Source organism: Marmota marmota, unplaced genomic scaffold (genome assembly GCF_001458135.2).
Source record: "Marmota marmota marmota unplaced genomic scaffold, marMar, whole genome shotgun sequence".
NCBI classification, from domain to species: domain Eukaryota; kingdom Metazoa; phylum Chordata; class Mammalia; order Rodentia; family Sciuridae; genus Marmota; species Marmota marmota.
Genome location: NW_026000026.1, coordinates 8,164,179 through 8,188,602, shown reverse-complemented (window position 1 = coordinate 8,188,602; position 24,424 = coordinate 8,164,179). Strand labels below are relative to the sequence as shown.

The following is a 24,424-nucleotide window of genomic DNA, read 5'->3' as shown; positions in this document are numbered from 1 at the left end:
CATCCAGGAGACCTCACCTTTGCGGGAGCAGGGAAAGGCCGAGGTCTCCCTGCAGTGGGGTCAAGGAGTTTGGGACCTTGAGGTCAGATCACGTCATCTCAAGACCTGTGTTTGCAAAGCCCGGATGGTTCAGTTCTGTGAGAAGCCGGTGAATGGCCACGCGCCCCTCTCCATGAGCTGTGAGGCTGTCGGCGAGCGTTCCTTCTGCAGATGTCAGGGGCCATCCTCGGACACCTGACAGAGGTTCCCGTTGGTGCGGAGCTCATGTTCAGGTGGACAGGAGGGCACTGAGCAAGGGAGCAGCCCGGCAGACGGGGAACACTTCAGATGGTGACGAAGGAGGCGGCTAGCAAAGTCTTCCTTCAGTTCTCCAGGAAAAAGCCGTGCTTTGAAGCGGTTGCTAACTTTTGTGGTGGAAATATTACCATCGTGGCTGGGAATGTAGGTACCTAAGTGATCCAAGGGATGTCCGCTGGCTCTTCAATTGCTAAACATTGGACACTTGGTTCTTGCAAGGTTGAAAGAGCTGGCTCTGGCATTGGGTGCACCCAAATAATGTGGTTTGGGAAAGAGCTGAAGATCTGAAAACTAAATGCACAGCGGAAGAGTTATCCAGGCAGAGACAATGGCTTGTGCAAAGGCCCTGAGGTCAGAATGGGCTGGGTTTGTCCAGGGAACCAAAGGAGGGCTGGTGTCCACGGAGTCCAGCAGGATGGAGGGAGGAGACAGAGGCAGGCCCCCACTGAGTTTGGGTTTTATTCTAAGGCCGCAGGGAGTTTTTGGAAGGTTAGCCAGGGGAATGCCTGGATCTGAGTGGCATTTTTAAAAAGAACATTGAGCTGCCCTATGAATATGGCAGGAGGTAAGCTGGGCGTTGATGGTCCCCACGGTTGTGGTGGCTCGGGCTGGTGTGCCAACGGGGAGGAAACAGAAGCAGCCGGACTCAGGGCCACAGACGTGACAGGTCTATCTCCAGGTGTTCCCTGGCCGTCTCCCAGGCGTCCGCCCAGCGCGCTGCCTGCCCTTGGCAGGGAGCAGGAGGCAGCCCAGAACCGCCGGGCCCCGCCGTCCCGCCTGCTTTTCTTCCCGTGCGAGCCCACGTTTCCCACTCCTGATAAATCAAGCGGAAGAGATGAGCAAACATATTTATCTTGGGTTCCAATGAAAGGCAGGAAAAACAAAACAAAATCTCTTCAGCGCTACCCTCCTTCCTTTTGATTTCTGCCACCTGGTCTTCAGATAAGGGGCCTCTCCCTGGACTTTCATCTTCCCGGGCCTCCTGGGCGGGTGTCGGACACTTGTGTCAATGTGGTGGGTGGCAGCGGCAGATGGAGACGAGCCTCATCCCTTATCGCCCGGCTCTGCGCCTCTCCCGGCCTTGACACAATAAAGAAGAAGATGAAAGGACTCCGTCTTTCCAGACTGGCCAGCGTCCAGGAGAACTATTGTGATGATGGAGATGTTCTGTATTCCTGCTGTCCACGATGGTAGTGGTGGGTGAGCCCTTGAAATGTGGCTAGTGGGACCCGGACACTGAATTTCCAATTTTGTTTAATTTTGTAATTAAAAAAAGAGGTTTTTTTGTTTTGTTTTTGTTTTCAGTGCTAGGGATCAAACCCAGGGGCACTCTACCATTCAGCTATATCCCCAGCTTTTTTTTTTTTTTACTGAAGACAGGATCTTGCTCAGGTTGACCTTGAACTTGTGATCCTGCTGCCTCAGCCTCCAGAAGAGCTGGGATCCCAGGCCTGTGCCACCGAGCTGGGAAATCTTGTTTAATTTTAATTAGCGTGTGTGTGGCTAGTGGCTCCTGGGTTGGGCAGCACAGTGCTAGACATGGGGAGTCACCCATCGCCTTGGCGGCTCTCTTTGTTTTTTGACCTGAGACTGGAGATCCTGCTGAGTTTCCTGGAACTTGGAAGAAGGGTGGGATCCTAGGGAGTTGTCACCTTTCAGTTGGCAGAGAAAGGACTGGAGGCAGGAGAGGGTGACATGAGTGGCCCGGCTTCCTCTGCTGTGAGTGGCAGGAACTCTTCATCAAACTGGAAGATCATCATTCTTGACCTGGGTATTTAAAACTAATATTAAATTTCCCCAGTTTTCAGCAGAACATTCTTCCTATACCATGTGCATAATGTCGAAGTCTCCTCTGACCTCCTTCTCAATCCTGAGCTCCTCCTCCATCTGCTGGACGTGGTCATGGTGTGGTCAGTTTGGAGAGCATCCTTCCATACCTTTTTCTATTGCAGAAGTAGAAGTGGATGAGTGGAAAACATTCTGCATTGTTTTATAAGTTGTAGGTTTTGACACATGGTTTTTCTTTCTTTCAACAAGGTATGCTGGATCTTTCTGGGTCACTTCATAGACCTCTACCTGAATAATGATTTTTTTTTTTCAAACCGTTGTGTGTCCTTCATTGCCTGGGCCTGTCATCTCAGTCCAGCCTATTGATAAAACTCATTGTTCATTATTCTATTTGTTTTAGTAAACATTTTTTTTTAATTCATCTGCATGCACAGTGCTGCTCTAGGGTGCATGCTGAGGTTCATGGTTACTGGGTCGGAGAGTGACTCTTTTTAAATCTGTGTTCTTATTGGCACTGCTGTTTGGTGCTCATGATGGTAGTTACGCTGGGTCACATGTCTGTCAGCTACACGAGCCCACCTGTTCCTCCACAGTCTCCAAAGCTCTCGATGTTGCCACGTATACCTCTGTGTATGCCAATCCCAGAGGGGACACGTGGTGTCCTGTGGTGGCTGGATCTGCGCCTGTTTACAGCCACACAGACCCTCTCTTCTGCCCGTGGCTGTTTCCCTGTGGACTGATTCCTGGCCATGTTTCTGTCGCGCAGTTTCTATCAGTTCATCCAGCACACGCGTCCTAGCGTGCCTACTGTGTGCCACGCTGTATTCTACGTGCCAGGGATCTTTGTGTTCAGCCAAATAGAAAACATTCCTGCCCTCACTGATGGCAGCTTATTTGTGGGAAGAAGACTGAGGTTAAAAGAAAAAAATATCCAGAAAACAGTGTGTCGGGTTGAGTTCGAGGAAGGAGGAGGAGGAGGTGGGAAAAGCCGGGAGAAGTGGTGCCCACAGCCTTTCTCCTGACTTGCCGGCAGCCACGTCAAGGGCTGCTCCCACCCGGGTTCCTTCTGTGCCCGCTGGGAGGCCACGCTGCCCACACCCCATCGCTGGCTATGGACAGTGCCTGGCTTTCTCAGTGACTCTGCTGCTCATCTAGTGCATCCTTTCTTGAGGCTGCTGGACATTCCCAGTTGAGGGGATGCCTGTGATCCCCGCGGGCAGTCCCCTCCGGATGGGCACCGGGTGGCTCTGGGTCTCCATTCGTGGTGCCCCTGCAGCCCTCCCGGGTTCCCTCTGCTGCGCTGGAGCTTTTCTGGTTGTCAGACTGGGGCCACCGCCGCCTGCACATTCACGATCCTGTTTTCTCCCCGCAGCTACACGGCTACATGGAGAACAAGCCGCTGGGGCTCCAGATCTTCATTGGGACGGCCGACGAGCGGATCCTCAAGCCGCACGCCTTCTACCAGGTGCACCGGATCACGGGGAAAACCGTCACCACCACCAGCTACGAAAAGATCGTGGGCAACACCAAGGTCCTGGAGATCCCCCTGGAGCCCAAGAACAACATGCGGGCAACGTAAGGGCGGCAACGCCGGGCGCCGGGGCTCTGGGTGGGAAGCCGCAGGGCCAGGAGGCAGGACTGTGGAGGTGCTGAAGGTGCAGCGGTGGGCGGGCCTGTCCTTGGAAAATGGGGAGCGTCCGCCCGGGGAGGGCACCTGGCAGGGGACCTGGGTGGCCTTCAGGAATACACAGGGCCACAGGATAAACAGCTGGTCCGAGGTGGCCCAGGGGCCGGGACAGGGGACATGCCAGGGTCTTATCTCTGCTTCTGTTCATCGTGGAGGGTCCTCTGGCCTCTGCCGTTCCTGTCAGTTCCCAGTCTGTGGAAGACCCACGCTGATTTCCGTGTTTCAAGTGTTTCATGTGGATGCTTTCCTCGGTCTTGGGAGGGACACACGAATCTCTGGGTTACATCATTTCGGGGGGAGGTTCAGTTTATGTCCATTTAAAAAAATGTATTTGGCTTAAAGAACTCACCAGGCAGCAACGCAGAGGGCCCAGCTCGAGGCCAGCGTCCTGTGGTGTAGAGAGGGACAGGCCGCACACACACCTGGACTAACCCATCTTCTCATGAGAAAACAGATTCAAACGTAGGAGAAGGGCAAGAAGGGTGCAGGGAACTCCCGAGGGACGGTCACTGAGGTGGACCAATTGTTAACTTTTCCCCATTTGCTAAATATATCCCTTCCTTTCCAGTCCTCCCTCCCTGAGCTGTTTTGAGACTTAATTGCAGGTTTCAGGCCTTTTAAATACCTCAGTGGGCTTCACCTAACAACAAAGGTGGTGCTCTCACACAACCCAGCACATGGTCAAGTTCAAGGGCGGAGGCCTCACCTGGCACCGCCCTCAGCTTGGCCAATTGCATATTTGAGTTTTTCAGATACTTTTGAGAGTAGCAGAGTTGGTGCGAGAAGGTCCCCTAGGCAAGTCGTTTCCCTGGGGAATTTCTCTACTTACGTCGTAAGCCTTTTTCTTCAGCCACATCTTGGGGCACATTCCGGCTGAGGTCCTGTGGTTGTGTGGCAGGGCCTGTCCCCTGCGGCCAGCTGCAGAGGTGTCTCGGAGAGCTGCAGAAGGCGGTTTTGTGGGTGACCCCTCCTGCTCCCAAGTCTCGGGGTTGTCAACCGGGCTGTCCACTCCTGCAGCATCGACTGCGCCGGGATCCTGAAGCTGCGCAATGCGGACATCGAGCTGCGCAAGGGCGAGACGGACATCGGCAGGAAGAACACCCGCGTGCGCCTGGTGTTCCGCGTGCACATCCCCGAGGCCAGCGGCCGCATCGTCTCCCTGCAGACGGCGTCCAACCCCATCGAGTGCTGTAAGTGGGGGCCCCGGGCGGGGCCTGTCCGTGGAAACTGGGGTACGCCAGCGTCCACCCTGGGCTGCACAGGGCCACGAGGATTAACGGTGGGTCCACGATGACCCAGGGCCATGACAGGGAGCGAGCCAGGTTTTTATCTCGGCTTCTGTTTACTTGCCGAGGGTTTTGTGGCCTCACAGGAAATTAAAAAATAGTACAGCTAATGGGGAGCCTGCGGCTTTGTTTGGAGGATTCAGAACATATAAATGCTGTTGTGGTCCTAGAAAGGGCCCAGGCGGTTGGCGTGAGGGCCCTGTACGCGGTGTCCCTTTCTCCTTTTCCTCCTCTGCCCTTTCAGCGGGAACATCAGCTACAGGACAGCGCCTGGTGTCCCCGGGCTCTGCTGCTGCCAGTCACCCTGCTAAGCCCTGCACTCCTAGCGGCTTACGGGACACAGCTGTCCTTGGCCCTGGCCTCTGTCGCTGTCCCATTTTACAGATGAGGAGGGCGGCTGAGGGGTCAGCAGCTAGCCCACCCGGCCAGAGGGCGGCAGGGCTGGGATCTGATGCCCGAGGAGCTGAGCTCTGTACCGTCCCGCCCCAGCTGTGGCTTTCCTGAGGACTATCTGGTGGCAGGTGCTGGGCCACCCCAGGGAGCAGGGCACTTTCCCTGCTTTCCACCAGCTCACAGTCTGGCGGGGATAAAGACCTCCTGCCAACAGTCGTCAAGTTGCAGGACACCCTCAGCATTCAGCACGAAATGGCCGAGAGGTGCCATCTGGAAGGACACGGGGCAGGAAGTCCAGCTCGGCCTCTCAGCTTCAGGGGTGCCCTGAGCTTTTTCTGAGGAATTGGCAGGAGAACTTCATGAAGCTCACCCTCTGCTGTGCTTCTGAAAGCTTACAATTATTTCAAAAAGCACAAAGAAAAAGAAAAAAGAATACTGTTTCGGAAAAAAAAATTGTTTAGATAATATTTTTAGTCTTTCTTTAAGAATCTTCTGTGTTGTGCGGGGCGTGGTGGCGCACGCCTATGATCGCAGCAACTTGGGAGGCTGAGGCAGGAGGATTGCGAGTTCAGAGCCAGCCTCAGCAACTCAGTGAGACCCTGTCTCTAAATAGAATATTATAAAGGGGCTGGGGTGTGGCTGAGTGGTTAAGCTCCCCTGGGTTCAATGAAAAGGAACCTTTCATGTTGTTGTAATCATGTTCCGTGTTGTTTCTGAATTTTTTTTATTGGACATTTTCCCACAAGTAGGTACCACGACATCAATTTCCTACAGAGGCGGCGGGGAGGTGGTAGAAACAGAAGTGGGTGGGGCGGCACCCAGAGGGCGAGAGAGATTGGGGATCAGTGGCACTTTCCCCTCCTGGGCTGCTCTTCCCCAGCTCCAGCAGGATTCTCAAATGGGAACGTGGACTCAGTGTGGCCAGATGTTTGAACTGTAAAACCTAAACCCAAAGTCTCCTGGTGTTTTATTTATATTTTATTTTATTTTTATTTTTTGGTACCAGAGATTTAACCCAGGGGTGCTTTACCACTGAGCTACATCCCCAGCCTTTTTTTATTTTTCATTTTGAGACAAGGTCTCACTAAGTTGCTTAGGGCCTCCCTAAGTTGCTGAGGCTGGCTTTGAACTTGCAATCCTCCTGCCTCAGCCTCCTGAGCTGCTTGGATTATAGGTGTGCACGACAGCACAGCTCTGGACGTTTTAAAGATGGCGACTGGGCCGGGTTGTTCCTTGGTGGTGGAGCTTGTGGTCAGCATGCAGAAGGCCCTGGGTTCCGTCTCTAGCACACTCATACCGATTGATTAAAAATGGCAACAAATTTAAAATACTCTGTGGCTCAGGCAAAGCTTGCCAGTAGCTTCTGTTACTCAGAGGTAGTCTTGAGCTTCAGATGAGCCATGGGAAAGCAGCACTGTTTCACACAGGAAGGGCTGAGGAAGACTGGCCCTTGGAGTGAGAAGCCAGCAGCAGGCAGGGCGGCCCCTTCTCTAGGAGAGCCGCCGTTGCTTGGCCTTGGTAGGTCTTGGGTGGAGGGGTGCTCTGGTCTCTTGCTGCCTCTTGGGGGGGCCAAGCTGGTGTTGAGTTTGTATTCTGAGCTGGGAGAGTTAGGGCCCCACAGCAGATACCGGGGGACATGTGTGGAGACCTTGACACGTAGGAACGTCAGAATTCCCCTCACCAGCTGTGGTCTCCAGGCTGCCACACCCTGCCCTGGGATGCATCCCACCTTAGGGTGCTGTGGGGAGGTGATGCAGGTGCTTCCCCAGTGATCTGGGGCATTTTGAGCAGATAAGGTCTTCACTTTCTGGCCTGAGCAGGGCCACCTGCCAAAGCCCGCGTCCCCTCTCTGCTCCTCACATCAACTTATCTGGCGTCCGTCCGAGTCTTAAAGAATCATTATTAAACCATACTCCTCCCCCACCTAAGGTCATACTCCTCCTCCTACAAGGTCACCGGGGCCTTAGGAAATTGTCTGAAGCTTGAAAATGTGCTTTCTTTTCTTTTCTTTTTAAAAAGCACTAGATTCACCCGCCTTGTTCTGACGGATAAGGAAACTGAGACTTTCTTGGTAAAGTGATTCACCCATTTTCGCTCTGTAGGTGGCAAAGCCTAATCTCCAACTTTCTAGTTCTGTGAAATACCTGCTGCTTTGAGTTTTCTCATAACTCCACCCTTTCTTGTCATGCCACCCTGGGCTACCTCTTGGCCACTGTCCCTCTCACCCAGAATCTTGGCCATTTTTCTTTGCTTCTTGGTTCTGTGTTCCTGGCCCAGTGTCTGGTAGTTCCATAAATGCTTATGACTGACCGGGTTGCTGTAATCTGTAGGGATACAGTCGATCAGTGTCCAGTGACAGCGTGTGAGTGACGTGCTGGCACAGTAGGTGTGCAATAGGTCATCACTGGCCAGTTGACTCGGTGTGTGCCTGTTAGAGAGGATGACTTGGTAGGAAACGGAGTGGGCCGGCACTTACTTGCAAGGTTGACTCGTCGACTTGGAAGTTGCCTTTTGTGTGCCCTCTCGGGAAACGAGGGCGAGTTCTCAGATTCGAGAAGAAACACGAACCAGCTACTGGAGCCAGGCTCGGTGGGGGGGGGGGGGGGGGGGGAAGGTCTGGTTGTGGAGAGTGCGGTTTCCTTCTCTTAGCTCCCACCCCAGCCCGCCCGAGGTCCAGCCCCGCCTTGCACCTGGTCTGCAGTGTTGCTGGGGAGCTACCCCCTCCTCCCCGAGCCCTGCTGTAGTCCCACCCAGACGGTGGCACCTCGCAGGCTTCCATCCTCTGAGCGCCGCCCCACCCCCACCTCTCCGGGGCAGAAGTCAGGGAACCGCTGGTGTCCTCCCACAGCAAGCCTCCCTCCTGTGGCCCTCCTGGCCAGCTCAGCCTCCTGCCGCCTGTGCCCAGGCCCTTTCCCTGGCCCTCGGTGGTCCCAGCTTCGGCTCCTGCTCTGTTGGCCCAGCAGGCCCTGCCTCCCCGTATCCGTTTCCCAGGCTTCCTGGGCAGCCGCCGTCCTGGGCCCAGAGGCCTGAAGTCGAGGGCCACAGGTCCCCAAGGGAGGTGTCCCAGGCAGCCCCCGCCCCCCGCTGCAGGGCCAGCGGTGCTCCTTGGTGTGCCTCGCCTTCTCCTGGTTTCCTCTGTGTCCTTTCCGGGACACTGTCACTGGATTCAGGCCCACCCCGATGCTGGATGGTTTCCTATCCATCTTTGCCCTGATAATGTCTGCTAGGACCCTGTTTCCACGTAAGTTGTCCGATGGACGTGAGGCTTGGGCGGGGACACTCCAGCTGCCCCCTCTCCTGGGCACGTTTCTCGACTCCCCTCCGTCCCCTCCTCAGATCTCAGGCACTGGGGTCTTTCTCTGCTGACTCCTGGCTGTCACCTCTACCCAGGACACAGGTCCTCAACCTTGTCTGTACCTTAGAATCACCTGTGAGACATCTGTACCTGCAGCATCTCTACCCGTCAACATCTCTCTGTGAGTCATACCTATTGTGATCGTGTTTTATATTCACCTTATAGATATGTATAAAATTACTGGTGCCAGGGGCCCACCCTGGAGACCCTGATTCTGTTTGTGGGGTGCAGCCTGGACATGGAGGCTTTCAGGGGTCCCCTGATAAGTCTCATGTAGGGCCAAGTTGAGAACTGCTGACCCAGAGCCCTCCCCTCCAGCCTTCAGTCCCTTATCGAGGGCATGGTCAGGCAGCCCCGCATGGGGAAGCGTCCTGACCCACGGGCTTGGGTCCCTCTTGTGCTCGACAACCCAGGTTACTCGGTAGTCTCCCCACATAAGGGCTGGGCCAGGTGTTTGCAGGGCCTGGCGCACAGAGAAGCCTCCAGAATATCGAGGAGATGAGAGGAAGGCAAGCTCTGTGTGTTGCCTGGTGGGGAGGAAGAGCAGCCATGAGACAGGGAGGGATGTCCACACGCTCAGACTCCCCATCCCATGAGAACCTTCCGGAACCTCTCCAGCCATGACTCACCGCAGTTCTGCCCTGCACATGGGCCTCTCTGTACATTGCATTTCAGAAAACACCTAAAGCAATTTTAAACCAAACCCTGCTGGCCCCAGCACAGGACGTAAATTCTCTCCACTCACTTTACAGGAGGGCGGAGGGAGGGGTGGGTGGGGAGAAGGTGGATTTTGTCTCCCCCTCCCACTTATCTTTTTTGACTGAGGAATAATCAAGATACTGTAGATTGCATAGGTTGTAAGCATCCAGCGGATGATTTTTGCCAATTTTGAGTGGCCACTGTTCACAGCCCCAGAACCAGAACCTCCTTCACTGGTGTCCCTTTGGCCAGCACCTCCCCTCGGCCCCACAGGGAAAGGCAGCCACAGTGGTTGGGGCTCCTGGAACTTGGTGGGATTGGCCTGTATGGTGGACACCCTTCTGGGTCCTGTTGCCTGTGCTCAGCGTTGTGTTTGGAGACCATGGTGCTGGGGCCTGGGTCAGTGGTTTGTTCTTACTCATTGCTGGGCAGGACTGGAGGAATAGAGCAATTGTTTGTGCCACTGATGACCTTTGGTTTGTCCCCAGGGCTTGGGGATCATGAACAAGGCAGTTCCAGTGTTCCTTCTCAGGGCCTTCTGTGGGCGGGGGCTTTAGCTCTCCTGGGTGGACAGCCAGGGGCGGCCAGAGGACGAGAGGTGGTCTTTCAAGCATCACACTCCTTACCAGCGTTTGGTGTCATCTGTTCTAGAGTGAAACGGGATCTCGGTGGTTTTTGTTTGCTTTTCCTGATGACTAATTCTGGATCCTACTCGTGGGGCTCCTCGCCTCTCTCTGTGCCCTCTTTTGCTCGTTGGGTTCCTCGTATTTGTCTCATACTGTGTGGCAGTTTTTAACCTGCCCCAGCTGGGACTCCTTGGTCAGCATCGGGTCTTGGGCTTATCTTCCACCTGCACCTTTGATCTTTCCGAGCGATGTCCTTCAAGAGCCTCAGCACGGTATCCTGAGGAAGCCTTGTTGGTCCTTCTCCTTTCTCTAGGGATCGGTGCCCATCTGAAGGGGGCAGAGGTGGCCTCTGACATTTTCCTCTAGGAGCGTTTGGTTCTGGCTTTGCTGATCGGGGATGGGTCCATTGCAGAGTGGTTCCTGTGGATGCCGGGGGGCAGGGCCAGGCTCCGCTCTGTCCCCAGGGAAGTAAGGCCCGGGCGCTTTCTGGCCCCCACCCTTTCCCATACTGCCCCTCGCCACTCCCCCAGGTGCTGCTTGGGAGATGGTGGAAGGCAGCCTTGCTGTAGGCTTTCCTAGAACTCATTCTTGCTGCTTGAAGGAGATTGGTACAGTAGACACTGTCGTAGGCACCAGGGACACAGCAGAGAACACGACAATGTCCCTGCGTCCACGGAGGTCACGATCTAGTGGGAAACGGGCAATAAGGAAGCAAAGACGACACCTGAAACTGAACTCAGAGTCATGGGAAATGACAGGGACCGTGGGCTGGGGGCTGGGTGGGGAGCGGCAGCACGAGTCTGGCAGACCTGAGGCGGCCCTCGGAAGAGGTGGCGGGTTAACCTGGACGCAGGTGAGGGGGAGTGTGGTCCAGGTGCAGGGTCCAGAAAGTGCAGAGGCCCTGTGGCATGGACAGCCCTGGGAACACAAAGCACCCAGGACACTACAGTGGACGGAGGTGGGGGGGCGAGACCACGCTGGGGACTTGGGGTTTTATTCTAAGCAAAATGGGAAGCCTTGGCTCCATGACGTGACTCTGGTTTACAGCTCACTTAGCACAGGACCTGGACACAGCAGGTGCCGATACGTAAAGGTCTGAGGAAAGGGGGTGAGAGGGCCGGGGAGAGGGTGAGGCAAAGGAGAGGGAGCCATCGGCACAAGAGCTCTGTGAACCTGGCTCCTGTGCCCCCTTTCTGGGTGGGAGGTGAAGCAGGGAGAAGCTAGACGTAGCTTGTCACGCTACGTCCCGCCCGTGGGCCGGGTAGCTGAGCGTCTGCGTCTGCTGACTCCGGGCAGCAGGGCTGAGCTAGGTCACAGCGACAGACAGCTTACTGGGGGCCAGAAGCACAGGTGTGGAGTCATTTCATGTACATCATCGGGCAGCTCGGGCCCCCTGTGGGCCCCCTCCTGCCCCAGGGCACTGGAGGTCCCTTGAAGGCGTGTGCCTGTGGACGGACCTTGGATGCAGTTTGGGCACTGGGCAGAGAGCATGTTGGCCAGGGAGGAGGTTCGTGGTGGCTGCAGGGGAGGGGGCCAGCCGCCCAGGGAGCCCAGCGGGTCTCCAGGCCGGGGAGCTCGCTGCCCAGGAGATCCGAGGAAAGTTTGGGCGGCTTGTCTGCTGATGGGTCTGCTGCTCCACTGGCCCTTCCCTAGGCCAGTTCTGTGGGAGCAGGGATGGCGGGACTACCCCGGGAGCGCCCTCGGGGTCCCACAGACACACTTGTCCAGTCGCGTCCACCCATGCCAGGCCCCAGGAGGCCCAACCTTCAGCTCCTGCCGTTCATCCGCTCAGCACTGCGTGGAGCGGTGGTGACTGAGTGCGGGCGCGACCAGGGACCAGGGCCCAGAGTGGAGCACATCCGGCTGAGCTTCAGGAAGGACGGGGACCGGCTCGACCCGGCTCACAGGAGGGGGCGGGGCTGGGGTTGAAGCCCAGGCTCTGTTCTCGGTCCAGGCTGCCCCGTCCCTCTGTGGGAAGAGAGCTTGTTGGTTAGATGAGTTTGTGAGCCTCGGGGAGGGTCCTGTCCTATGGAGGTGTCTGGAACATTCTACAGGGCGGTGCCTGTTGAAATGGTAGAATAATGATCCGATCAGGAGGGAAGATACCTGCAGCTCGGCAGTGGGTGCCATGGAGACGGAGGAGGAGAGGCAGCCAGCCGTCCCTGGGTGGGTATCGTGGCTCCCCTTCCCAGGAGGAAGTGAGCCGCGAGGAGTGGCCCCATGGCCTGCACTGCCCGTTCCTGCTCTGTGAGTGTCGACAGCCCCTTGCAGAGCTGAGCCCACGCTAAGGGAGAATTGGGGCCCTCTGGGGAAGACCTGGGGAACGGCCAGCAGGGCTATCTGTGGGCCCCACTCGCAGCCCCTCAGGGCGAGGCCTGAGTCCGCACTGTGTCCTGGCCAAGCAGGCCACGTCAAGCCAGGCTTGTGGCCAAGGACAGGGACCTGAGGCAGCGACGAGGAGGTCTCACAGCCGCGGAGCTTGGCGGCCAGTGCCTGGGCAGATGATGACCACTGGGAGGGCCGAGGCTGCTCCCGGCCTGCGCCAGTGGGTGGCCTTCCCGCAGGGCCTTGCTCCAGGGGTTTTCAGGGCACCGGAATCCCACAGTCTGGGGCCAGAGCCCTGCTTCACTGAGCCGGGTGCTCTAGGGCATGTCCCCTCTCCGGGACGCTCAGTGTCCCTGACTCCTGAATGGGATGCAAGTCCTGCTTTGAGGTCCCAGCAGCTAACAGGCCCAGCAAGGTGCCCTCACTCCTGGGCCTGAGCTTGTTCAGTTGGGAACAGCTCTGAGGGCCGGTGGCACCTTCGTTCCCATTGACGATGAGAAAGTGGAGGCATGGACAGTCCCACTCCTTGCCCCAAGTCCCAACGCCAGGTTGTTGCTGGCCTGGGCTGGGGACTCGGCCGTCAGGCTGCAGCAGCAGAGGTGACATGGCCTGGTGACGGGCGTGCCTGAGTGTATATAAGTTTGTGGTGTGCCTGGCAGCCGGGCCCCCTCGGTGGCAGTCACTGCTCCGGGTTAACAGAACTGCCCTCTGCAGGGTTGGCTTTCTGGGTGGGCCGGCCTCCCCTGCCTCCCTCCTGGTTCTCGGGTAGACCGTCATTCTGGCCACCCAGTCCTGTGACAGGATGTGCTGCACACGGGCCCAGGGTCCTGTTTCTCCCCCGGCGCCTCCGCGGGCTGCTGCTGCTGCTCCCGGGGTGGCGCTGTTGCCAGTGAAGGTAGACACCCGGCCACCTGTGCCAGCGCCCCCCGTGGACTCACAAAATACAAGACCCTGAGCCCCTTTATGACGGCCAGAAGCTGGAGCAGCAGCAGAGCCTGGGAGTCCTCACCAGGGCCACCTGGAGGCTGGAGCAGGGGCCGGGGTGGCCGTTCCGGCAGGCCAGGCCGCACCCTCAAGGGTGGCTGTAACCCCAGGCCCGGGCTTTGGTCAGAAAACTGCCCGCTGGGGCTTTGGATGGTTGGAGTCTCCAGATGAATGACAAGCTGAATGGGCGTCGGCGGGGTCCCCTGGAGCGTGGCTTCCTGAGAGCCCTCCCTGAGGTCCTGGGTGTCCAATTAGCAGCCACAGGTGGCGGAAGTTGCATCAGATGGCGATGAGGGCCCCAGAGGCCTTGCCTGTGGCTGCTGCATCTCCCCCCCCCCCAGTTCCTCTTTTAGAGGCTCATTGGGTTTGTTTGCTTTGCCTCTGGACTCTCTGAGGACTGGGGACCTGCCCCGAGGAGTTCCCCGTCCTCAGGTGGCCTCTTAATATGGAACTCGGCGCCAAACAAATGTGTGGAGTCACTTGCCTGGAGAGATGGTTAAGCTGCACGTGGCTGGCCCCTGCCTGAGAGGTCTGGGCACTGCCCGCTGGCCTTCTGCAGCTTTGTTGAGTTTGTCCCAGCTTGGTGACTCTGCTGCCTGTGGCAGCCGGGGTCAGGGGACCTGGATTAGGCACAAAATCCACCGAGAGCCACAGTGGTAACAGGTGCCCCCGGGGGTCGCGTGGACGGTCACACAGGCTCAGTAACGGCCAGCCCAGGGCTGTGAGTTGAACCTGCAGTTTGGGCAGTGGTGGCTGCAGACGTGGCCCGGAGCATCGCCATCCCCACTGGAGGGACTTAGGGCACCAGATAGTTAACAGACTGCAGTTCCCTGGGTGTTGCTGGGCACCAGGCACCGGCTGGGTGATTTTGTGGTAATCAGATCTTTTATTGTGTTCAAGTACAAGTGACGCTAAAGTTACATTGTAACCACCTTAAAGTGTACGATTCAGGGGCATCAGGTTCATTCACAGCAGGCTGCAGCCACCAGCGCTATCTAGTTCTAGAACATTGTCACCACCATAAAAAGGAACCCGGTGCCTATTATCAGTCACTGCCATCCCTCCCAGCCCCTGGTCTCCACGGTCTGCTCTCTCTCCTGTGCGCTTGCCCGCTGGACATTTTATATAAATGGGGAGGTACGACAGCCGTCCTTCTGTGACTGGTTCCTCGCACTTAGCACAAGGTGTCCGAGGTGTTGGTGTTTGGCTCCTTGGCGTGACTGAGTATATTCCACCTGGTGAGATCGCCCTCCGTTTATCCATTTGTCCATCCCTGGGCAGTTGGGTCCATGGCAGATAGTTTACCCACCGTGTTCTGACCACATATTGACACATGTGATCTCTTGTACTGCGTGAAGCAGGCCCTTGAGAGCAGGTGTCACTGAGGAGACACCTGTGACTCCGAGAAGTGACCAATAACAGGGGGTGGCAGATGCCAGACTCGAAACCCTGTCAGTGTGTAGATGTGTGCTCTCCTGCTGCTGTTATCGCTCTGCTTCCACTGGCTGTGGCCCACTGGAACCATCAGGATTGTCTTTTAGTGGGGGGAGGGGTACTGGAGATGGAACCCAGGGGTGCTTTGCCACTGAGCCACATCCCCACCCTTTTTATTTTTTTATTTTGAGAGAGAGCCTCACTAAATTGCCCAGGCTGGTATCAAACATGTGATCCTCCTGCCTTACCTCTGGGTTGCTGGGATGATAGGCGAGTGACACTATGCCCAGCAGGACTATCTTTTAATCTTTTTTTTTTTAAATACAGTCTGCACTGGGGTCCTACCCTCGGACCATTTAAGTTAGAATCTCTAGAACTGTCTCTCCACCAGGGATGACAGTAGTGCCCTTTCCTCCTCCCTAGGGGACATCTAGTCATGTCTGCAGACACCTTTGGTTGTCACAGCTGGGAGAGGGGTGAGGGCGGGGCATCTAGTGGGCTGAAACCAGGATGCTGCTAAATACCCCGCCGTGCCCAGAACCACCTCCTCAACGGAGGACGGCCAAGCCCTGAGTGCTGGCCGTGCGGAGGCCGAGGTGGTCCAGCGGAAGCAGGCCTGTGTGTCCAGCGTCTCGTTCCCGGCTCACTCCTTGTGCTGCCGGCTGAGCGGGCTGCTCTGGGGTTCCCTGTGACCCGGACCTGGGTGCAGGGAGGGCTGAGCCCTGCATTTGTAGCCTGGCTCCTGAAGCCGTGCCTCTGCCTCTGTCTGAGTCGCAGGGCTGGACGAGGCGTGTCGGCAGCCCTTGGACTCCTCTTGCTCTCCCTTTTCTCTCTCCAGCTTTTCGTTGGAGGGACAAGTTCCCTTCAGCACAGAGGGGGAAACGCTGCCTGACCATGGCCACCGGGCAGTGCTTGGGGCTGTGCGGCTGTCAGGAGAAGCCGTGAGGTGGCCTCAGGAAGTGGGTGAGCGTGCCCACAGCAGGGCGGTGATTCACAGAGCGTCCCTCCGGGCCAGCCTCCCGCCTAGCACCCAGCTTGCCCCGTCCAGTCCCGGCCAGGCGGGCTGGCTGGCTGCGGGCCCTTGGCGGGCTTGCCCAGTAGCGATGACTCAGGTTTTCCACCTGTAAAACGGGAGGGGTGGCTCTGGCCACCTCCCCACCCGTGCCCAGTGCCCCAGGCCCCTGCAGCCCCCCAGCATCATCAAAGGCAGATCTTCAGGCTGGGCCTGCAGCGGCCGGTTTCACTGCTAATAAATCTCCATCTGTGGCAGCTCAATTAGGAGCCATCGCGGAACTCCAATATTGAAAGAAAGGATTAATAACCAGCCATGTGGGAGGAATTAGCAGCTTCTGCTGAAAGGCCTTTTACTGCATTCGTGAGCGAGCGGGCACCTCTTGCAAGAGTGCTGCCAGGCTGGTCTCCGGGAACTCAGAAACGGAGCCAGGGACAGGGGACTGTTGAGGGTTGCTGGGCTGCGCTTCCCAGGGGCAGTGTCTGGAACCGTCTGGCTGCGCAGGACAGACCCCTGCAGTGTTGCCAGGGGCCTGGCTGCTCCATCAGTGTGGCCCCAGTAGCCTGGGGCAGGTGGAAAGGGACGCTCTCGGCCGCTGGGCTGCCCCGAGCCTGCGCAGGCCAGGAGGGAAGGGTTAACCTTGGGCCTTGGGCCTCACGCGGCTGCTGCCCAGGCTCCCGGATGGGGAGGTCTGCAGGCCTCTGGCATGGAAGGGGCTGGCCTGCTGCCCAGTGCTCTAGCTCTGGGAGGAAGGCCAAGAGCTGGGGCTGACTCACCAAGGGGCGGGGGAAGGAGGCCTCCCGGCTGAGCCGGGGAGGGGCAGAGAGGTGGGGCTCTGATGTGGCTGAGGCCGCTTCTCACCTGCCCAGGGAGCAGCAGAGGCCACTGTCTTCATGGTCTGCTGCAGCTGGCCTTCCGCAAGGACCAGTGGTGGCCCAAGGGGCCGAGAGATTGGGGCTGGTCAGGCCTGCTCAAGAGGGTTCTGATCCGAGCCTCACCAGACACCACTTGGCCACGGGGTGGCCCGACTCTCGGCTTTAGTTTCTACCCAGTCAAGCGCGAGTGATTTTAATGTCCCCTTCCTCAGGTCGCTGTGGGCGTCCCAGGGTCCTGTCTCATTTGGTGCTTGGCAGAGGCCTGTCCTCACCCCCGTCTCTCACTAACGGCTGTTGTTAAACACACTGAGAGAGACACAGAGGGGACCCTCCACCCACATCTGTGCCCCCACCCACCAGCTCAGCCTCCTGCATCAGGAGCCGGCACTGATTCTGGCTTAGACGCAGAGCAGGACCCAAGGGAAGCCCCGGCTCCTGGTGGAGGACGAGGTGAAAAGAGATGAGCGAGGAGAGCAGCACAAAACGAATCAGAGAGGAAAGTTCTCTGAAGGCCACACAGGAAAGCGGAGTGCAGGGGAGGGGGAGGGCCAACCCCAGGGGGCCCTCTGGGGGCTGTGGTTTCCCGTGGGGCCAAGGAGCCCCTCAGAACAGGGGGCTAAGGCAGCCCTGGGAGCCACCAGCGCTGGGGAAGAGAGCGCCAGAAGGCACACGGGCATGGGATGCCCCGTGCAGACGAGAGAAGGTTCTGGAAGCATGCAGGAGCAGCGTGATCGGGGAGTCCTAGGAAGTGAGGTGGTGGGGCACGCGCGTGCGTTGGAGGTGACAGTGGGAATCACAGATGGGTTCCAGAGTGAACAGACAAACCCACCCTCCAGGAACGCGTCCAGTGTCCAGCAGGTGTTTCTGACAGATGCAGGGGAGAGGACAGCGACCTTCTGCCCCTTAGGAAGTAGCCACTTTCTTATTCCCCTGGCCTGCTGCGGACAGGCGTGGGCAGGTCCTGGGATTCATGAAAACAAAAACAAAACCTCGCTGCGGGGAGGAAAGCGGTTCCGGGCACCTGGGCACCTTCAGGAGAACGTGATGTTTGTAGACGCCCCCGTTGTCAGGGGTGGGAGTCCACATGTGCATGACTGCAGGTGACAGAGGTGGGCAGAGCGTGTCCTGTGGAATCGTGTGACTCTCCCGAGCAGCTGTCTCCTGTCACAGTGACCTCTTTTCCTCTTGCCCTCAGCCCAGCGGTCCGCCCATGAGCTGCCCATGGTGGAGAGACAGGACATCGACAGCTGCCTGGTCTATGGGGGCCAGCAGATGATCCTCACGGGCCAGAACTTCACGGCCGAGTCCAAGGTCGTGTTCACGGAGAAGACCACAGGTCAGTGGCTTGGGGCTCCTGTCCTCTGTCTCCTGTGCCGCAGCAGGGCCTGGCGGAGGGACTCACACCGGCTCTCTTTACTGGCGGTCTTCACCCATGGGGCAGCCACCAAGTCCTAGCTACACAGATGGCCAAACGTTTGAACCTGCTATTGAACGGATACTAAGTTGTTCCCACTTTTGACTCTTCCCTTTAAGGAGGAAAAAAAAAAATCTTTTTTTTTTTTTTTTTTACATAGAAAAATTTTAAAAACTTTTTTCCTATTTGAAGGAGAGAAGCCAAATAGCATGGTGACTGAGCTGGTTGTGCTGTGGCCCTGAATGATCCTGGGTTCTCATACAGGCTAAGCCAGCTTGTTTGCTCTGGGATCTCAGGGAGATTACACAAGCTTTTTGTGCCTCGGTTCCTTCCTACGTAGATGATCGTGACTGGAGTTGTCCCCCGTAGGTTGTCATGACGGTTAAATGAATTGATAAGTGTCTGGTCATCACAGCACCAGGCTTATCCTAGACCAGTCAACGTTTTTACTTTAAGTAGTGCCGTGGTCATTCTTACTCTTTGAGGGTAGTTCCTGTGGGGCCTGCGTCTCTGTGGGCATCTTTTTTGTGTACTGAGGTTGGCTCCTGGCAGCAGAGTCCTTTTGAAGCCTTTAAGTACGTATTGCTAAGTTCTCTTCCAGAAATTTGCAAACTGAAGCTTCCACCGCGTCCGCGATCGTCTCTTGCCATCCCAGATATGCCCCTTTAAAAAAATTTTTTCAAAAAACGGTGTGGATCCAGTGCCCACCGCATGCCCCTGCTGAGCGCGGCTCACATTCTGTTTATGGATGTCCTGGAAACGCTCGGCGAGGGGCAGACTCGGCTGCTGCTCTTCTGGGCGCTGAGGTGACTGACTTTGCGCGCTGCTCCCTCCAGCTGAGGTTTGCTGCGCAGGAGAAGTGGTTTGGGTGGAGACGCGGCTGGCGGGGCTGTGGGTCCCCTTTTGTACATGGAAGTGTTGAGTTGCTGTGCCCTGGGCCTTCCTGGATCAGCCACAGTCCCGCCTCCGAAAAGGCGAGAGGCCCCCAGGGGTCGGGCACGTGGTCTTGATGAACGCGGCAGACCTGGCTGGGGCCACTGCTGTGGGGGCTGTTGGCCTCGAGGTCCCTGTTAAAGTCCTGGGAATAGACTTGACTTCCCAGGGCAGCCTCCAGCGGTGGAAGGGAGAGTGTAGACAGCAGGCTGAGGACTTGTCATTTGCCTGGGCAGAGGAGTTTTCAAGGCAGAAGGGAGGGGACAGGGAAGGGTCAGCAACAGCAAAATCCCTGGAAATCAGGGAGCCCGGGGAGGCAGGACAGCGCTTGGGGGATCCAAATAACAGCAAGCCTGTTGGCGGTGACAGAAGAGTTGGTGGAGGACGGGAGGTGGCGGGTGCAGTGTCTGTGCCCGGGCGTAGACAATGCAGGCCATCTAGTTATTGCCAGGCATCCTCTGCTCTGAGGGTGTCCGGTAGCCCCTGCCCAGCCCCCGCTCGGTGACAGTAGCACTTGCCCAAGTTGTGATGACCAAAAACGTCTCCAGACATTGCCAAATGTGCCCCACGGGCAAACTGCCCCTGGCTGAGACCTACTGCTGTATGGTTTAGAGGTCACTGGGGGCAAGGAGAGGAACAGGGATGAGGAAAGTTCCAAATGGCTGACATCTTAAAACCTCTGCCTGTGCCTGCCCCCCAGGCCACACACAGTTCCTGCCCTCAGACACCCGCACACCTGCCCCAGGCGGTTCTGCAGACTGGGTGCTGACGGGAGCGTGGGCCTGACCCGCCACCCAAGGGGTCCCGGGCTTATCGCAAGTTTTTCATGTTCCTGTTTCAGTCCTGAGTTTCTGCATCATGGACATTTACTCGGGTACTTAACACTCTGCGGACCTGATTTTTGACGGTGGCTTTGCATTCCCCCTCCTGGGCCAGCGGGCCTCCCTTTTTTATTGAGGCTGCGTAACATTGGGAGGGGTAGGGAGAAAGGCAGAGGCCGGAATGAGAAGTCTCCCAGCGCCAGGAAGACATGGCCTTGGCTTGGTCCAGGTACGGTCAGGGAACAGGCAGTCCTGGTGGCTCTTGGGCAGGAGAGTGACATGAAGTATAAATGACCGAGCAGGACCTGCCTTTCCAGACGAGATCCCTCTGTATCACCAGGAAACCGCCCTGCTGCCTTTGACAGCAAGGACATCCCTTTAAGTCCCTTTCTGGCTGAGGACAAGCCCAGGTCGACAGAGCCTCTGGGCGGAAGGGCGTGAGGTGGACCTTTTCCAAGTCCCCTGGAGCTGGGCCTCAGCGTGCTCTCAAGAGTCCCAGAGCGCAGTGACTTTGAGCTGCCTGAGGACATCAGTTCGACACGTGTTACGTGGCCGGCTGGCAGGTGGGTGGGTGGGTGGTTAGGGTTAGGGTTAGGTGAGGGTCCACCTTCACCCTCGGGTCCCAGTCATTGACCTCCAGATGACCTCCAGGTGGGACGAACGTGCCAAGCTGGTTTCAGCTCTGACAAAGCTGCATGTTGAAAGATGGACCCCACCCACAGCCCCTCGAGAGCCGTGGGTGGCCCTGGCCTGTGGCTCTGTGAGTGCCACCTTGTTAGGCCCTGTGGGTGTCTGGGAGACATGTGGTGACACTCTGAGGGGTGGGGGCCTCTCTCATGGGTGATATGCAGCCTTGTCCTCTCGGGACCTCACTTTCCCCTCTGTGAAGTGGACAGTCCTCTGGAGGTGGGCAGCTGTGGCTACTGTGCAGGGTTCTCACCCCATGTCCCTTGTCATTTTTATGGTCCTCCGTGGTCCTTCAGGACCATGTCATATATGGTCACTACATGCTGCTCCCGCACTAGCCTGGGCTGGGCAACCGTGGGTGTTGGGACCTGTCACTAGTACAGGCTCAGAGGTTAATGGCCCAGGTTTGAATTCCTGATCGGCATTTGGTAGCTGTGCCACCCTGGGTAAGTGGCCATACCTCTCTGAGGCAGCCCTTCTTCTTTTATCAAATGCCAGTGATTTACTGCTCTTGGGAGGTGAGGGGAGGTGGTGAGGCCATACGGGGTGGGCTCTCTGCACAGGGCTTGGCCCAGTGAAAATGCTCAGTAAGTGTTGGCTTTTATTATTATTATCACTGTACTTTGGCTGTAGAAGAACAAAGATGAGTAGGAGTCCGCCTCATGGAACCAAGAGTCATTAAAAAACAATAAGAAGTAATAATAATGAACGGTGGGCCCAGCCTGGGTCCAAGCACTCTGCATGTGTTAAGTACTCTGACTCTTCGTGACAGCCCTCCGCAGGAAGCTGCTGGCCTCCACTGTCTGAGCCTCCGCACAGACAAGTCTAGTAACTTGGTGAAGCTCACACAGCTGGCCAGTGGCAGTGATGACCTTTGGCTCTAGGCAGCCTGAACTGTGAGCTGTCCTGCTCTGGGAAAGCCGAGGGCCAGGCTGCTTTGCCTGAAGAGCTCAGCTTCCCCGAAGCAGCGGTTCCCTGGAGCCATCTTGTGACGATAGAGGCCTTTGAACTCTGTGGTTGGCTGGCGTCGAGGAACCTCTGTGCCTTCTAGAGATCCCAGGTGAATGCAGCTCCTGGGTCGAGGACAAGACACAAGCAAGGGCGCCTGAGTCACCTGGGGGCCCCCGAGGAGGGGTGGCTTCCCAGGGTGGGCGTTAGCCCCCAGCAGCTCCCGCAGAGCAGCCCGCTGGACTTGCAGGCCGCTGGGCCCGCTCCTGACCCCAGGCGCCCCCCCTCCCCGCCTGGCCGCCTCTCGCAGGGGGAATCCCTGTTGCTCAATCTCTTCTTTCCAAAACCCGTCCCGGCGCCCATCTCCATGGCCACGCTGGCCGGCAGGGCGCTGCGGGCGGGTGGAACAGCCGAGTTTTCCAAGGGGAACCCCAGCTGTTTCTCGCATTAAGGAAAGGTGACAGCCTCGGGGCTAATCTTAGCCCAGCGCTAGGTCATCGGCACCACGGGCTCCAATGTTCTTTTTATAGCTGTCAACTAAAGTGGGATCGGCAGTTTCCACTCCAGCAAGATGACACTGGAGGTGGAAAAACAGGGGGAGGGGGCGCGGCTCCGCGGCCAGCCCGCTCGGTGTTTTGGAAAATGGCATCTTATTTATAGCAGCAGTAATAATAATAGTTAGCGTGTTGTTTTTATTCCTATTTTTAATTATTTTCTTGACTTAGGTGGACCTGTGAGATCTGGCCCTTCTCTGGCTCTTCGGGCCTTGCCCCTGGCCTTGCCCGCTGCAGGCCTTGCCCCTGCCTCGCCGGGTGATGCCCGTCTTGCTGCTCTGTCGTCGCAGCCCGTGCTCGTTCCTGGGGGGGCTTTGGCGTTGCTCCCAGGACGCTTCTCCACTGTTTCTTTACAAAGCTGCCGTCTCCTGTGCCTCAGGTCAAGGCCTCATCCACCCGTCCTCAGGGTTCACCTGCCCGTCTCTGGCTCTCGTGGCACCAAGGTTGCCACTGCAGTCCCCTGGCCCATCAGCTCCTTTGCTGCCCAGCCTCTAGTGCCAGCCTCTGCTCCCAGCCTCTGCTCCCCGGAGAGCGGGGACTTGGCACTTGGTGCTCTGCCCTCGGTGTCTAGAACAGTCCCTGCACGTAGCAGGTGCTCCTTCACGATGCTCAGTGACAGTGACATCTCTCTTGATGCCACTCCAGCTGGGACAGGCAGGGGGCGTCTCCCCCACTTTACAGGTGGGGTAACTGAGGCTAAGAGAGGTCAAGCAGGGGGCGCAGGCCAGGCCACAGCTGCTGGCAGGGCCGGGGACCCCCAGGCAGCTTTGACCTCAACCCTGGCATGGTGTCCTTGGCCATGTCTGAGCAGCCCACGGAGCCATCAGCGTCTTCCCCGTGACCACTCTGGGTGATGGCCGAAAGCCACTGCTGCCTTCTCCGAGGGGTGAAAATTGCATGACCTTCCAGGCACGGGTCACGCCGGCCAGGCCAGGCCGCTCCTGACTTCAGTGGGAACCCTGACTCCCGGGCCTCAGGGGGAGTCGGGGGTCCCAGCAAAACACTGCAAAACAGGAAAAAATCTAAGGACACAAAAACACAAGTGACGTTGAAGCGGAAGCGGGTTGCCATGGCGCTCGCACCCTGCCCGCCCGGGCGGGCTCAGTGTTTGGAAGGTTCCTCCGCATGACACAGGGGCCTGGAATGCTTCGCCTGGTGAGTCCTCTGTGCAGGCCCGGCCCTGCCAAGGAGCTCCCCGGCTCTGGGCTCTGCGTGTCCCGCGGGGGCGTAGGCTGGACTCCGGCCGACGGCGGATTACTCAGCTTTGAGACTCAGATTGTTTGAAGGGAGTTTTGTTTTGCTGGCCTGTTCTCTTGGAGCGGCCTGATGGCAGAAGCTCCCGTCACCTGTCGAGAGGGCAAATTGATTTTTTGGAGAGGAGGCGTGGGCGGCGGAATTCCCTCTTTCCCACTGAGTCATCGTGTCCTGACATGAGTCATTTTATGACTTGGAGGTTCCCAAAGGTTGTATTTGGAGCTTTGTTTAATAAATAGAAATGCATGTGCTTAAAATATATTTCTAAAAATTTTTTTTGCTAAGTAAGTGTTTTTCCACGCATCAGTCTCCTAGGAGAGTTGGCGTGCTTCAGCGGACCTCTCCCCTGCCACCTGTTTCTCTCCCTGGGTTCCTGTCACTAGGGTGGTCTTTGGAATAATAGCCCCGGGATGGGAATCTCTCTGTTGAGTTCTCTCTGGGAAATGTCAGGCTCCAGGCTGGGCCGGGGCATGACTAAGGCGCTGCAGACCTTTGCCCCCGTGACTCACGACCAGAGTGTCAACAGCCCCCTGGGCTTGGCCCACAGCTTACAGCTTGGCTGGGGCACGGAGTGTTCCCCCAGGGACAGAGGCCAGCCTGCAGCTCCTAAGCCCCTCAAGAGAAGATGGTCTCATTTTCAGAAGCCCAACCTTTGCTTGCATATAAGATCAGACTGTCAAGTAGAAGGACCCTGCAGTTCATCCTCCTCCACCCCTTTGAAAGAGGCCGCAGAGAAATGAGTTCTCGAATTAACTCAGGTCTGAGCGTTTCCGCCACCCGATGTCATTCTTAGTGCAGAAGCCGTTGTGGGATTGGCAGGTAGCAGGCTGGACTTTGAACACCCAGCAGACTTGGCCTGAAGCTTGGATTAACCACGTGCTAGCTCCTCAGGACTCAGTTTCCCACCTCTACAATGGGGAGAGTGGTGTTTTGGCAATAAAAGAATTCAAGGAAATGAAGATGCCAGGCAGTTAGTAGGTGCTCAGGCTGTGTCAGGTGCCTTCTCTGTGCCTTTGGGAGCTCAGTTTGCTCTGTGTGGGCCTGAGGGGGGA

At 57.2% G+C, this 24,424-nt stretch overlaps 1 protein-coding gene across 4 annotated transcripts in view; it reads left to right on the top strand.

Annotated features, from left to right (window-relative positions):
- The window catches only part of Nfatc2 (nuclear factor of activated T cells 2), a 102,256-nt gene that overhangs the window by 36,444 nt on the left and 41,388 nt on the right, over positions 1-24,424 (top strand). For 3 of the 4 annotated variants that reach the window (XR_007350375.1, XM_048810843.1, XM_015479629.2), the window contains 3 exons: positions 3,458-3,660; positions 4,790-4,962; positions 17,957-18,097. Coding sequence is in view for 3 of the 4 variants with exons in the window: in XM_048810843.1 (XP_048666800.1) it covers positions 3,470-3,660; positions 4,790-4,962; positions 17,957-18,097 (505 nt within the window). In the remaining variant the exon portion in view is untranslated. Of the gene's footprint in view, positions 1-3,457; positions 3,661-4,789; positions 4,963-12,120; positions 12,298-17,956; positions 18,098-24,424 lie in introns of those variants that run through there. The other variant, XM_048810844.1, reaches the window with a different exon arrangement.